The sequence below is a fragment of the Elephantulus edwardii genome, unplaced genomic scaffold (assembly GCF_000299155.1).
Source record: "Elephantulus edwardii isolate Elephantulus edwardi_28Jun2011 unplaced genomic scaffold, EleEdw1.0 scaffold00227, whole genome shotgun sequence".
NCBI classification, from domain to species: Eukaryota; Metazoa; Chordata; class Mammalia; order Macroscelidea; family Macroscelididae; genus Elephantulus; species Elephantulus edwardii.
The window spans coordinates 3,996,887-4,012,552 of NW_006399977.1; the positions used below are offsets into that span (position 1 = coordinate 3,996,887).

At 34.7% G+C, this 15,666-nt stretch overlaps 1 protein-coding gene across 1 annotated transcript in view; it reads right to left on the reverse strand.

The window, feature by feature from the left end:
- The window catches only part of COL24A1 (collagen, type XXIV, alpha 1), a 548,498-nt gene that overhangs the window by 488,813 nt on the left and 44,019 nt on the right, over positions 1-15,666 (reverse strand). Inside the window, exon 3 of the mRNA XM_006898370.1 lies at positions 483-1,843. Within this exon, the coding sequence (XP_006898432.1) occupies positions 483-1,843 (1,361 nt within the window). The remainder of the gene's footprint in view (positions 1-482; positions 1,844-15,666) is intronic.

A 15,666-nucleotide genomic window follows, 5' to 3' on the forward strand; every position in this document is an offset into this window, starting at 1 on the left:
GATTTACTACAAAATAATATTCATTTAAAATGAATTTGATACTATTTTAATTCATTTAGTAGTATTTTGTGGGAATGATGGCCGAATTGAAAATATTTTTTTCCTTAGTCTAGCATAACTTTTCTACCTTTAACTTGACTATGCATTAAGGCCATGAGTTTTCCCCCAATAATGACTGTTGCTCTATACTTAAGAGTTTAATTCCCTAATCAAATTCAACTAAACAATAAAAAAATAGGTTTGTCTACTACGTAGACAAAATTAAGCAATCCTTTTATCTTATTAATTACAAGGAAAAAAGATAATATTTGAGTTGGCATTATTTTCTAGTCAAATATGCTAAAAAAGTCATAAATGCATTCATAACAGCCAGAAAAAAATACTTGTTTTCTGTATAATCAGTTCCAGAGAACTCTTTTAAAATGCATAGTAAATTAGTGCATTAACATACATTTTTTTAAAATAAAAACAAAACAACTTACGGGTGGTCCAGTATCCCCTTTTGGCCCTACCAGATTCTCCATTTCAAGCATTGCATTAAGATCTTCATAATAATAATAATCATAAAGCTCAGATCCGTAACTATTTTCAACGGAATAAGTGATGTCAGGGTCAAATTCACCTTCCTTCCTTAGATCAAGATGGTTATCCACAGAAGGCTCATCAGTCAATCCATATAAGCTCGCATTTACAATCTGTTGCGTTTCCATCAGTTCATTAGTATTTAGGTTTGCTGTAATCGCCTTCTTGAGATTATTCATTGTTTCCTGCTCCATATAGGGGAGAACAGAGGACATCTTCTTTGATGGTGTGAGACCAGTTTCTCTATTGTCACTCCATGTAACGTTGTTGAACTCATTTAGAAGAGAACTAAACTTTCCGTTGGTATTTGATCTTGCACTGAGGTGCTGATGGGCCACTGGCTGGTTTAATTTTGTCTGATTATGATCCTCAGTGATCATTTCTTTGACCTGAATTCCAAGATTCATGAGATCCACAACAGATGTGTTTTCCAAAGGAAGAGACATTAACTGAGATCTTGGTAACTGGTACTCTTGTTGATTATGTTTTGTTGCAGAATCATTATTTATGATATGTGGAATGCTTTTGTCATCAGTCGTTATATGCTCTGGCAGAACATTTTTACTAAATTGTTTGAGTAAAGGAGAGTTTTCCATAATTTCCATATATGTCTGAGGAAGGCTTATCTCAGGAGGCCTGTCTGCATCTGCTTGACGACATTGATGTTTCATATATGTGCAATAATTTGCAGATGCCTCTGCTGAAGGAATAATATCTAACTGACATACTATTCCTTCAAAATGGACAGAATCATTATTCATACTTCCTAAAGTAAGCACACTGTTGGAATCAAAGGTCTGAATATCTGAAAAAGTCTCTGTACTAAAATATTTCTTCCCACAGTCAACAAACATTGAAACAACTTTGTTTTTAATATTAATGGCAAACGAGTGCCATAATCCATCATGAACACTGTAGTTGAAAGATACAGACTGCTTCCCTCCAACGTATATCACTAATTTTTTAGGTAGTAATTGAACTCCCAATTGCAGTCTATTTTTATTTCTAATGCTGAAGAGAAATGCATTGTTTATTCTGTGTGACTGTAACCCAATTAAGATTGTAAATGGCTGTACTAGGTTGACAGGTAAAATTTTCATGAGAGGTGACTCGATATAAGCATCATTTGTTAAAATGACACCTGATTCTGTTAAATGGATTCCCTGAGGTAATGATGTAGACGTGGATGGTACAGCAGTCACTGATGATGAATGTCTTACATCTGTGATTCCAAGGCCTAGTTGGTGTAGAATATCTATGCCTGGAAATTAAAAGAGAGAAAGAATCTTACTCTTATGCATTAATGTGTTTGTATATATGCTTGAGTATGATAAAACCTTGTCTGTAGCACTAGTAATTAATTTTAAAAAATATGTTCTATTAAAAACCAATTTCTAGGGAGTTAGAGGAAGAGTGAAAGTAATACATCTTATTCAATAATTTGAATCTAACACTCCTCTACATAAATTCACACTTCTGTCTCTAAAGGCAAAATTTAATGAATAAATTCATTTTCCTCTTCTACTTTTCAGTCAGTTAGTATTCTCTTTTATTACTCCAATGGCTGTACATGCAAATTTTTAGTTGTAATTTCCTTCTTTGAGAACATACATTTTACAATGTCTACAATCAAACAGAAACTGAAGTCATAGTTACAACATAAAATTTATAATTTGAAACAATTTTACAAATTAAGTGACAAAATCTTTTAAATTCTTTTTAAGCTGTTTTTTATTCAAGCATCCTGGGAATTTATATGCCACAAAGACATTCTCCCTGTACTTCATATCTTAAGCTTCATATGTTCACACTAGAATTAATAGGGAGCTCTGAAGACACCCAATGAGATAGACTGGAATGATGATGAGGATGGCACAGGACAGGACAGTCTTCAGGCCAGCTGTTCACAGAGATCACTATGAGTTCTAATCACCTGATGGCACCTAACAACAAGACGTAGCCTAAGGGTAAGAAGCTTCATTGCAATTTCACCAGCACATGGTTCGAATCGACTAGCTGTCCCACAGGAGAAGGATGTGCAGTTTCTTCTCGTGCAATTAATTAGCTGCCTCTGAAACCTGCGAGGGTCAGCTATGGATTGGCTCCTACTCAATGGTACGCAACAGCAATAACAACAACACTGGAAATAATCATACCCTAAAATTTTTCTGATACTTTCTAAACAAGAGCCCTTAATTCCTTTATAGGTGGACATCATAATTTTTCTCTCCCTTCCAAATTTCTTCCTCTTCTGTTTCTCAGTCCACTACAACAATTTTTGTCAGATTTTCAATTTCTTTTTTAATATTTATCATATATTATAGATTTTTCTGATTTTATTGCTTTTCATAATATTACTGATAGTATGGTACGTATCTCCCTTTTACAAATATAGACTCCTTGAGGACAATGTTTTCCATTTGATTCATTACTGTATTTCTGCAGCTCTGTCCTTGTAAATAACTCCATAATTTTTGAATGACTGAGCCTGCCCCACTAAAGTTTGATAAATATTTAAATTCTAAAAAATTAAGTTATACTGAATTAGTACTTACTTAAAATATAGAAACATTCAGTCAGTATTTAGTCAGTATTCTTTATTATTCTTTGGAATAGAAATATTTGACCTGTTTATACTTATCCATTTACCTAACTACCCATCTATCTACCATTTTCAACCAGAAATTTGAAAGAATTGCAAATTTGTAACTACTGTAAATGGAAACGTTTTCAAAGATTATTCCAAAATATTGAGCTACACTTTTCATTTTGCAGAAAATCAGTAGATATTTAAGAATTTTCATTTGTTGCTAAGAAATAAATACATAGGGCAATTGTCAGACCTGTTTCTGACAATTGTATGAAAGAGATTACTTGAATCCTAGTTAGTAGTTTAGTAGGTAAGGACTTGTACTGCCAACCTAAAGACATGTGGTTCAAACCCACCAGCTGTTCTATAAGATAAAGACGGGAAATCTCCTCCCATGTGAGCTGCAGCTTCTGAAAACCAGTGAAAAGTTGGTTTTGACTCAACAGCCATGAGTTAATTTCCAGGTTTTCATTCATATATAATCTAAAATATAACTCAAATTATTCTTATAAGTTTTACAAACAAATATTTCAGGATTAGAATAAAGATTATTTTATGCATAAAGTAGCTGTGATTTTATTACAGTTTTAAGGAATATACAGTTGGCCTTTTGTGTCCTTGGGTTCCTTATGTGAAGATTCTGGGTTGAGAGAAAGCAATTAAGTGGCAAAAGCTTACAGGGACTGTTAAGTGCTGTTTATACTGTAGTAGGTATTATAAGAAATTTAGAAGTAACGTGAAATATATAGGAAGATGTGCATAAGTTATATGCAAAAAATATGTCATTTTATATAATGAACCTTGAGCATCCTAGGATTTTGCTATCTGCAGGGGTCCTGGAATGAAAATCTCTTGTGAAACCAATGGATGACTATAAAGGCTTATTATGTCTAAGGTATATCACTATATTAGAGTATCTCTTAAACTTTCCATGAAAATATTTTTAATAGCAGCATTGAGTTATATACACCACCAGGAACTTGGGGGCATATTTTAAAAAGACACAATAAACACAAAATTTTCTTTTCCTTTAAAATAACTGGGCTGCTTTTTCTTTTTCTTTTTTTAAAAAATATGAGTGGTGAGGGAGCTCTGGTGGCCTAGTGGCAAGATGCTGCACTGCAATCCCAGAAGTACGCGGTGCAAATCCACCAGATGCTCTGCTGGAGAAGGAGGGGGCAATCTCCTCCTGTACCAGTCAGATAAGATTTGACGGTACACGTAAAAATAATACAATAAAAATTTTAAAAAAATATGAGTGGTTGATCACTGGGTCGCACTACTTAATGGGTGGAGGGAGAGGTGGGTAAAGGAAATGGGAAAGATCCAGTGTGAAAAACAATGTATATAAACTTTGTAAGTAAACTAGTATAAAATAAAAATTTAAATAAAACAAGCACAAATACCAGTTAAATTACTTAATTACACTCATCTCAGATTTTTCACAATCTGAAAAGTAAGCTATAGAAATAGCTTGCTGCTTTGAAAACCCCAGTGCTCTATATTTAAAGTAAATATATATGAGAAGGATGGGCAATCTCCTCTTGTGCAATTAATTGACTCTAAAAACCCACCTGAGGGTCAGCTATGGTCAATTCTGACTCTACAGTGTAAACAACAAATATATATATATTCATAAGCAATGTGTAAAAGTTATCATTTTATGGTGTCATATGTTGCTGATGTGAGGTAACGTTGGGTCAAGTCTAACTCATAGTGAACGTATGAACAACAGTTCTGAACCTCGCCCTATCCAGTGCCATCTCCATCATCTCTGACCTAGGCAAACCAATTGATGCCATCATTGTATTAATCCGTCTCATTGAGAGTCTTCATCTCTTTGGCTGAACCTCTGCAAGCATGATGTTCTTTTCCAAAGAATAGTCCTTACTAACAACATGCTCCAAATATGTAAGATGAAGCTTCGCCATCCTTGCCTCAAAAGCACACTGGGCTGCATTTTCTTCAATAAATAATATGTCTTGAAGAATCTATGTCTTGAAGATTCATATCATGCATATTCTTTTGGCAACCCATGAAATACTAAATACTCTTCTCCAACATAACTGTTCAAAGGCATCAATTTTTCTTCTGTCATCCTTATTCACTGTCCAACTTTCAGATACACACAAAGTAAAGGAAAAGACTATGGCTTGTATCAGGTGCACCAGAGTCTTTAAACAGACATCACTCTTCCTTAACACTGTGGGAAGATCCTTATAGCATATGTTTCTCAATGCAACATGAGTTTTGAATTCTTGACTGCTTCTACCAAGGGTTTGATTGTGGATCCAAATGAGATTAAATTGTTGACAATTTCAATCTTTATTCCATCTATTATGATATTGTCATAATAGGATTTTTGTTTCTTGGTGTTGAAATGTAATCCATATGGAAGGCTGTAGTATTGACTTCTGTGGCAAGTATTTCAAGTCTTCTCGTTTTCAGTAAGCAAGATTATATCACCTGCATAAAGCAGGTTGTTGATGAATCAAACTCTAAACCTGATGTCACATTTCTCTTCATAAATTCCAACTTCTAAAATTATTTGCTCAGCATACAGATAGAATAGGTATGGGGAAAGGATGTGACCCTGATGTACACTCTTCTTAATTTTAAATTATGTAATTTACACTTACGTAAAGGTAGAGCCACCACTATGGAACATGGTATTAAGTACTTGCTCTTTGTCCAAAGAGCATTTACTCTTGCATTTAACAATAATCTCTGCCTTCTATTGTCTCAAATTTATGATCTTATTAAAAGGAAACATCTTTGGGAGAGTATTAGCTGAAACCTTAGAGTTTATATATGTATGTACTTGTATCTCTTTGCAGTTGTTGTATTTGTTTATACATATACAATGTGTTTCCTTCAGTTCTTTGTTTTAATTTCATATAAAATAGTTCCTTTAATATCATGCATTTGTTCAGTAAGTTTTGTTATTGACCCATCCATGTATTCCAAAGATAAATTTACCCAATAGTTGTGTACTATTATTTTAACACTTTGCTGGATTCTCAATTTATATAGGATAATAAATGTCAGTATTTATGAGTTTTACTCATATATCGCTTCTTTATTATACTGTGCTTCCTATACCATATTGGTGTTTCACTATGGTCTGGAATGTTTGAAAAACTTTGTAATTATCTTTTATCTCAAAAATTAGATCAAACTTTCTTGACAACTTAACTTTTTCTATATTTCATACTGCTGAGATTAGTAGTAGACAAGTTATAAGAAATGTTGAGTCTACATTGTTCAGATTGCTAAATAAGTCCATGATATGTGACATCATCCATGCCTCCTTTGTTCCATCTTTCAACTCTTCTACATCCCTTAGGTTCAGTGGTTCACTGGAAGGTATCCCAGAGACTTGGACTTGTCGATACAGAGGCCAGTTTTGCAGAAACTGTTCAGCAATGGACCAAGATCTGTTAACCATAAGTTTGGTGCAGGTGGATGGTGACTATGAGTGGTGCAGGCTAATGGGGCAGACTGGACACATCTAAATGCTGTATCCCAGGCATTTGAGCATCCAAAAAGAGAAAAATGCCTACCATTAAGGTTTCATAAGCTTATATAAGCCTCTAAGAGGGTAAAGCTTCTATCATTCTAATCCTCTTTCTTTAATACAATAAATATTTCAGGACAAAATACTTAAGAGAGACATCTGAATAATAAACCTTAAAACAATCAGGCTAACTTTATAGTAATAGCTCTTCATTCACTTTCCTTATTTCTTGTATATTGATTTTTATTGTTGTTATTAAGTGCCATCAAGTCATAGATGACTCATAGCGACCCTATGAACGAAAGACCTGAATACTTGTGTAACTTTCATTTCTCTAAGTTCATAGAGTTTCCTAAAGCAAGATATTTCAGAAGTGGATATCATTCCTGCTTCCAAGCTAGTTTTAATCTGGGAGCTCCACCACACACTGTCCGCTATAAGTAACCATTATCTCATTTGACACATCAATATATTAGTTGGTTTATTAAAATTATTAACTGCATATAAATAAATTTGAAGAAATCATAACTTATTGTGCCAAAGTAAATTTCCTCTAGGTTTTCAAATGCCCCCAGAGATAATCTTGTAATATTCTAAGTATTTTCATTTATTTATTTATCAGTCTTTCTCTATTTCATTTTGATAATTCAAAATATTTTGCCCTATTTGGTCATTTTAAAGGAGTTATATATTCTTTCAAGGATTTTTGTCTGTTTCTATGTTTCCGTCTTTGTTAATTTGATTTTTCTATTTTTTTCTTGTGCCTATTTATAAAGAGGACTCCTTCATTCTTTGTTTCTCCTTTGTTCTTTAATAATGAAGTCAATAAAGCAATAAGTTTTGTTATGGCATCTCCAGTAACAACAGGCAGCTCTGGTAGTCTAGTGGCTAAGGAGTTGCATTGCCAACTCAAAGGCAGAAGACTCAAATTCATGAGCTTCTCCATTAGAGAAAGATAAAAAATCTCCTCTCAAGTGATTTAACCTGCTGGAATAGTCAGATATGAGTTAGTTTTGATTTGAGAGCAAGGAGAAGTTTTTTTTAAAATATAACAACCATGTTTTTTCTGTACCTCAATGACTCTGATATGTAATATTTACATTTTAATTGTTTTTCAGACATGGTAAAGGGTTATAGTGCCAATCTAAAAACACGCAATTCCAATCCGGAAGCTGTTCCATGGATAATCTCCTCCCATGGGATTTAGTGCTTCTGAAAATCAGCTGGAGGGTCAGCTATGAGTTGGTTCAGTAGTACACATAAACAGGTATTCAGTAATAACAATTGTCTAAGCCAGAGTGTTTGAGAGGATTTAGAATTTGTTAGAGAAGCCTTTTCTCTTTCATAAGGAGCTTTATTGGCACAGAAGTTAATCATTCATTAGCTCATTGGAAGGTCATTGGCTTGAACTGACCAACCACTCGGTGGGAGAAATATGTGGAAGTCTAGGAACCTAAAGCTTTGACAGCCTTGGAAATCTTATGAAGATAATTCTACTTTGTCGTACAAGGTCACTATGAGTTGAAATCAATTGAACAGCAACTGGTTTATTTAATTTCAGTCTTTTGGTGGTGGTGTCTTTTTCAATTTTGTTATTTCATTTAATTTAATATAGTCAGAGAACAACGTGTGATCTTTCTAAATTTTAGAACTTCATTTTCTCAGTACACAGTAACTTTACAATAATGATTTATAAACACTTTTACCAATGTTTCATGTTACAGAACTTAATATGTATCAGGGGTATATCAGGGGAATATCATTGTTAATACTATTCATATCCTCTTCTCTTATTGTGATGTTAGAGAAGAAGAGTGAAGATTCCATAGAATGCTAAAAGGACAACTAAGTCTGTTTTGGAAAAAGTGCAACCAGGGTGCATTTTAGAGGCAAGGATGGTGAAATTTTGTTTCCCACAGTTTGAGCATGTGGGGAGGCGCTGTCAATTTTTGGGAAAAGACATGCTTGGAAAGCTGGGGGATGAGAAAAAGAGAGGACCTTATAAAGACATAAATTGAAATAGTTACTGTAACAATGGACTTGACTAAGGCAGAGATTTTTTAGGAGAGCAGAGGATGGACAAGTTTCAGATCAGTTGTTCATGTGGTCACTATGAGTTGCAGTAAGTTAAATGACATTTACCAACAACAACATACCTTCCTTTAAGGAGTTCTACAGGAGAAATTTGGTAAACTTTTCTCATGTAGTTTACAGCTTCTGAAAATCTACTGAAGGGTCAGCTGTGAAGCAGTTCTAACTCAATGGCACATAACAACAATATACTCTTATTCAGAAGGCCTAGTGACAAGTACCTAAGGTACTGGCAGCAAACTTAAAGATCAGAGGTTTAAATATACCAGTTGCATGGATGACCAGGAGAACAAGTCTGCCATGAGGGTTCCTTGCAAGCAAGGATTTTGAAGCTTTTGCTCACATACTTTATGTTGCTAGGAGGGATCAATCCTTGGAGAAGAACATCATGCTTAGAAGAGCAGAGGGAAGGTGCAGGAGGAAGACCCTGGATAAGAAGGTTTGACATCATAACTGGGGTAATGGGGGTAGGTGTGTTGGAGACAGAGCTGTTGTACACAGGGTCGCTATGAGTTATAATCCACCTAATGACACGTAACAGCCACAGCCATGGGAGAAAGATAGACAGTATTCTCTCATAAAGATTTACAGCTTAGGGAATGTGATGGAGTCATCACGATTGGAATCAATTCAAGGCAGTGCTTTTCAGTTATGTATCCTTATTTATTTAATTCAATTTTCTGTTACAAACTGAAAAGTAAAGAAAGCTCTTTCTGCTAGTGTGTCCATTGGCCTTTCATCTCTTATAATTTTTTACACTATGAATATTGATGATTATACATATAAAATACATATATTAATTAGAAGCTGTATAATAATAAAGACTTTTTCTAGGCTTGTATTCCATTTTAATCCTTATTTAAATGAAATACTTTGAAAATACGGATTCTTAATTAAGCTCTATATCAGATGTTTTACATTTTCAAAAATAACCATAACAATAATAGTAGAATTTCTTTTTTAATCTTTATATGATGGCCTAGTGGACATGGACCTGTGTGTCAACCCAAAGGCAGGAAGTTTGAATCCATCAGCATTCTTGGCAGAAAGATGAAGTCTCCTCCTGTGAAATTTACAGCCTCTGACAGTCCACTGGAGAGTCAGTTGGGAATTGTTTCTAATCTGATGGCAGTGAGAAGAGAGAGAGAGGCAAAGAGGGATTTCTAAGAACTTTACTGTATTCAGTCCATTAATGTGGACAACAGCACTGTAAGATAAGCATGACTGTTAACCCTGAAAAGTCATAAAAACGAAGTCACAGAGAGGTTCATTTTCCCAAGATCATCTACTGAGAAAGTAGCAGAATCTGAACCTAGGAAGTCTTCTGGAGCCAATTTCTTGTCATAGTGACTTTTAGGATGCACATATTGTTCAACAGCAAAACTGACTACGTATGCTTGTTTCTTAAATGGAGTATGAATCACGGTATCACCAAGACAACATTCATTTTCACTGTAAACACTAGACATAGTGGCTTCATCTACAACAGAGATTCAATAACCACATATACTGACTCATAACCTTCTTTTCGGGACCTATATATTACATTTATCCAGTAGAGAATGCTAAATAAGTATCTTTTCTCCAAAACTTTTACCACCTACTTCAGTGTCTCAGTGAAGTGCACAATATTTCTACCACTACCCAACTGTCAGAGTAATTTTTTTTTCGTAGTGTATATTACATTACATCACTCCCATGATCAAAATCCTTCACTGACTTCCCCTTATACTAAGAATTTTACTCAAACTCTACATGGTAGTTGAAATCTATGTCACCTATTACTTTATTATATTTATTATATTTCCTTCTACCTTTTTCATCACAACTTACTTTGCTGCAGTCAAGTTGATTTTTTTTTAATTTTTCCTTAAAGCCACTAAACTATTTATAAATTCATTCCATTAGCAATTTTGGTTTATTTTGCCTAAGTTTTCTTAAACTTTAGACTACTAAAAGTTAATGTCACTACTTTCTTTTCCTGATCGTTCTACCAGGGGTGGGGGGGAGCATTCTTCCTTTCCCCAATAACCTCATAATGTGCTTTATTTTCTTACTTTGCCTGTCTTCCTTCATAGCTGTAAATTACATAGTGGGAGATGGTCTATCTTTCTCCTGCAGAGACACTGTTGGATTCACACCTCAGAGAGGTACAGACATTGGGTCTGTGGCACTATGTCCTAAGAACTATACATGCTCCATTCCTAGTTCTATGCATAATAATTCCTAGTATTCAATTCTACAAGGCTTATAATAAATACTGGTTTAATGGCTTAACTAATCCAACCATGCAACCAAGAAACTTGGTAACATCTTTCATACCAATCATCTTTGATGCTTCTTTCCCACTCATTATCTACATTCTGTCCTGTCTCCATGCCCAACATAAGCCTTAGCCTTTCTCTAATTCTTAGATTACTACATTTTTACTAAAATCTCCTAATAAATGTTTTTGCTTCTAGTGCAACACATCTATCAGATTTATAGTATTAATAGAGAAACTGTTTTAAAGAACAGGATTAAACACATATTTTGTTCAAGACAATCTTACATATAGATGTTAGTATTTCTCAGAGCTTCCAGTACAACATTCAGTAAGTGACAATTAATGATATAACCTTCATTCCTACGCATACATCTCATACTTCCTTAATAAACTTTTCTTGGCTCATGTTAAATGTTAGTGGCTATCAATATGTGAATATCAAAAGAGGAATATTTAGAATTTGGGGGGTGGAAAGGATCACTCTCAGATAGTTCACAGTGGAAGTCGAAGGGAAAATAAATGAAAAGATTAAATAAGGAATGACTTTTTCATATTCTTTGAGTCTTGTAGATACCTTATTAAAATATCCTATTACCACTTTCCATTTCTCTTATTAACAGATGAAAACTTTGTTCTGAAATTACTTTTGCAGGTAATTTTATGTGAAAATGATATAAAGAGTTTAAATAAAACTCTTTAAAGAGTTTATAAAACTAAATTATCCATTTGGGATCCCTACAATTATGAGTAGGATGATATAGGCTTAAAAAATGTCAAACAAACAGTGAGTCATTGGAACTCACTTCTATTTTACCCTTTTCACTACAGCACCCAAGCATCACATGTTACTCATGTAGAAAACAATTTAACCTTGCCCAAAGAGAGGGTTTTTTCTTTGCTCTTTGATCCTGGAGTTTATCATTAAGGCCTTGGAAAGTCTTGTCTGATTAAGGTGTCTCTTTTTGAGTGGTACATTGTCTTGTGCAAGCTTGTCTAACAATGTGGAGTCTTAGGAGCTTACATTATCAGTTCAAACTCTAGAAACCTTGAGACTCATGTTAGCCATATGAACAATCAGCATTGTAAAGATTTAGCACTAAACATCAAGAGAGCATCATTGGTTGGCTATATTCTATGTGCACTACCATTCATTATAGCCTAGAAAGTTAGCACTGTATGTTATTCTACTGGGTGAAGACAATGGAAAATTTTGATTCCAGAACTTTAGTCTTACTAATCATCTCATTCCTTAGCCTATTTGAATCTGGAATCTGTCATTATAATAAGCCATAACTATGAGTATCACAAAATTCAAACTCATTGCTGTTAAGGCAAAACCAACTCATACCTGACTCTCCAACAGATTTCTAAGGCTTTAAAACACATGAAAGAAGATTACCCTTCATTCTCCCAGAGTACCTGGGGGATTTGAATGACTTCTTTATGTGTCCTCTAGGAAAACACTGCTACTCCCTATGGATATACCACCAGAGCTCCTAATGAGCATACCAGGTTTTAATTAAATTTATGACTCCCTGTAGGAAAGTATCAAGCCTGAGTGGTTTTGGATATCTCTAAACTTAACAATTCTTTAAAAAATCAGCTAACTTAATACATGTGGTTATTATTAAGTGATGGTAAGATAACTCTGACTCATAGCACCCATATGTACAACAGATTAAAACACTGCACGATCTTGGGCCATTCTCATTATCTCTGCTATACTTCAGCCTATTGTTTTAGTTACTGCATCATCAATCCGTCTCCTTGAGGATCTTCCTCTCCTTCACCAACCATCCTCATTCTCGAAGAACTGATTCTTCCTGATAACACGTCAAAGTATATGAGATAAGATCTCAGAATATCATAAATGGCTCCAGAGGAACAGACATCACTTACCCTGCAGTGATCCTTGCATACCCAATGTTAGATGGCAATGTTAAAAATATAAAAGGATTTGAACTGAAGACATAGTACAAATCAGCAAGACCAATTTCTACTTCTCCGACCAAGGAAAATACTTTGCAACAAAAGTATAGTATCTATATATGGGGAAAGTCCCACTATATCAAATGTATATCCATTGTTGAATGTCATTTTGAGAATAATATTTTAGTAGGAAGTTAGAATGGGAAACAGAAATATCTGTCATCTAAAACAAGGAGAAATGAAGGTATGTAGGGCTAGCTTACATGTCTTCAGTGCCTTGTGTTCACTCTCAATATGGGAATCAAAGGAGGGTCCCCACTAATTAGATTCCTCAACATTTCTGAGGTTGGGTGTCATTCTTCCCTTCAGTGTGAAAACATTATTTATTTCAACATTGATGCAACTTTCTTTATTCCCACTTGGTGCAGTCTCAGGACCATGAGTGTAACTAAAAAAAGTATAGATGAACAAATAATCTGAGTAATAGATGAAAGAAGCAATGTCACAACAGAACCAACTAATATAAAGAGGCTAATAATGGAATAGTATGAAAAAACTATACTCAAATAAAGATGAAAACCTAGAGGAAATGGACTAATACTTGTAACTCACAACCTACCTCAGCTGACACAGACCAAAGTAGAACACCTGAACAAACCCATTACAAAAGAAGAAATTGAACAGGTAATAAAATAACTTCAAACACCGCCCCCCCAAAAAATAAAGATCTGGACAAAATTATTTTACTAGAGCATTTCATCAAACATTCAGAGAAGAACCACAACCAATTATACATAAAATATTTCAGAAAACAAAAAAGAATGGAATTTTCCCAGACTCATTCTATGAAGTAAATATATCCTTGATATCAAAGTTAAGTAAAGACACCCCAAAATAAAAACACAAAAAACTATAGAGTAATATCTCATATGAACATAGAGTAAATCTAACCAGAAACACAAAAGATCTATTTTTAAAAAAATTACAAAACATTACTACAAGAAACAAAGAGACCTGTAAAAATGGAAGAATATATACTATACTCATGGATGTGAATACACAATATTGTGAAAATGACAATTCTGCCAAAAGCAACCTACAAATTCAATGCAATTCCAATACAAATGCCAATTCCATTCTTCAGTGGCACGGAAAAGGCAATTTCCAGTTTCATTTGTAATAGAAAGAGACGGTGAATAAGTAAAGCATTCCTGAAAAAAGAGAAACAAGGTAGGAGACATCTCACTCCCTGATCTCAAATACTACTACACAGCCATGATGGTCAGGACAGTGTGTTACTGGTACAGTGAGACATAGATGAATGGAATAGAATTGAGAACCACGAAATCAACTCATGTACATACGATGAACAGATTTTTCACAAGGAGATAAAGTCAGTTAAGTGGGGAAACTAAGGCCTGTTGTTGGCAAAATAGGAAAACTATCTGTAGAAAACTCAAGCAAGAATTACACTTCACAGCATTTACAAACACCAACGCAAAGTGGATCAGGATGTAGAAGTAAAACCAGGGGACGATAAGCTTCATGACAGAAAGCTTAGAAGAAGTCTAGAATCCCTCATTCATAATATGAAGAGTCTCCCAAACATCTAAAAAACCTACAACAAGGAAAGAATACAATGGATGAATGGGACCTTCTAAGAATCAAATTTGTACGCACATAAAAAAATTCTCCAACAGTGTAACAAGGAAATCCACAGACTGGAGAAAAATATTTGGTAATCAGCATTTCTTTAGCTCAAGGAACTGAAGAACAAATTCAAACTGTGAGTTGCTAAAATCAAGAATGCTTTAGGCAGAATATTAAATTATCCAGAAAGTATTACAAGAAGATGAAAAGAATATACTAAGTAACTCTATTGAAAGGGATTGGCAAACACAGAAGAATTTAATGAAACAACATGTGATCAAGAGCCTATGGTGATGAAGGAAGAAGTTCAGGCTGCTTTGAAGGAAATAGCAAAAAATAAGGCCCCAGGAATAGATGGTATACCAAGAGACATGTTTCAACTAACAGATGCTGCCCTGGACGTGCTCACCAAGTTGTGAGAATAACCATTTGGCCAACGCAGTGGAAGAGATCTATATTTTTTCCCATCCCAAATAAGGGTGACCCAACAGAGTGTGGAAATTTCACATGCAAGCAAGATTCTACTGCAGATTACCCAAAAACGTCTGGAACAGCACATCAGCAGAGAACTGCCAAAAGTCCAGGCTGGGTTTAGAAGGGGTCATGGTACTAGGGATATTGTAGCTGATATTAGATAGATCTTAGATGAAACAACATATGAGCAAGAGCCTATGGTGATGAAGAAGTTCAGGCTGCTTTGAAGGATATGGCAAAAAATAAGGCTCCAGGAATAGATGGTATACCAATTGACATATTTCAGTTAACAGATGCTGCCATGGAAATGCTCACCAAATTGTGCCAAGAAATCTGGAGAACGACCACTTGGCCAACTGACTGGAACATTTGTTCCTACCCTAAAGAAAGGGGACCCAACAGAATGTGGAAACTATAGAGCAATCTCACTGATTTCACATGCAAGCAAGATTTTACTGAAGATTATCCAAAAATGCCTGGAACAGCACATCAGCAGAGAACTACCAGAAGTCCAGGCTGGGTTTAGAAGGGGTCGTGGTACTAGAGATATTGTAGCTGATGTTAGAT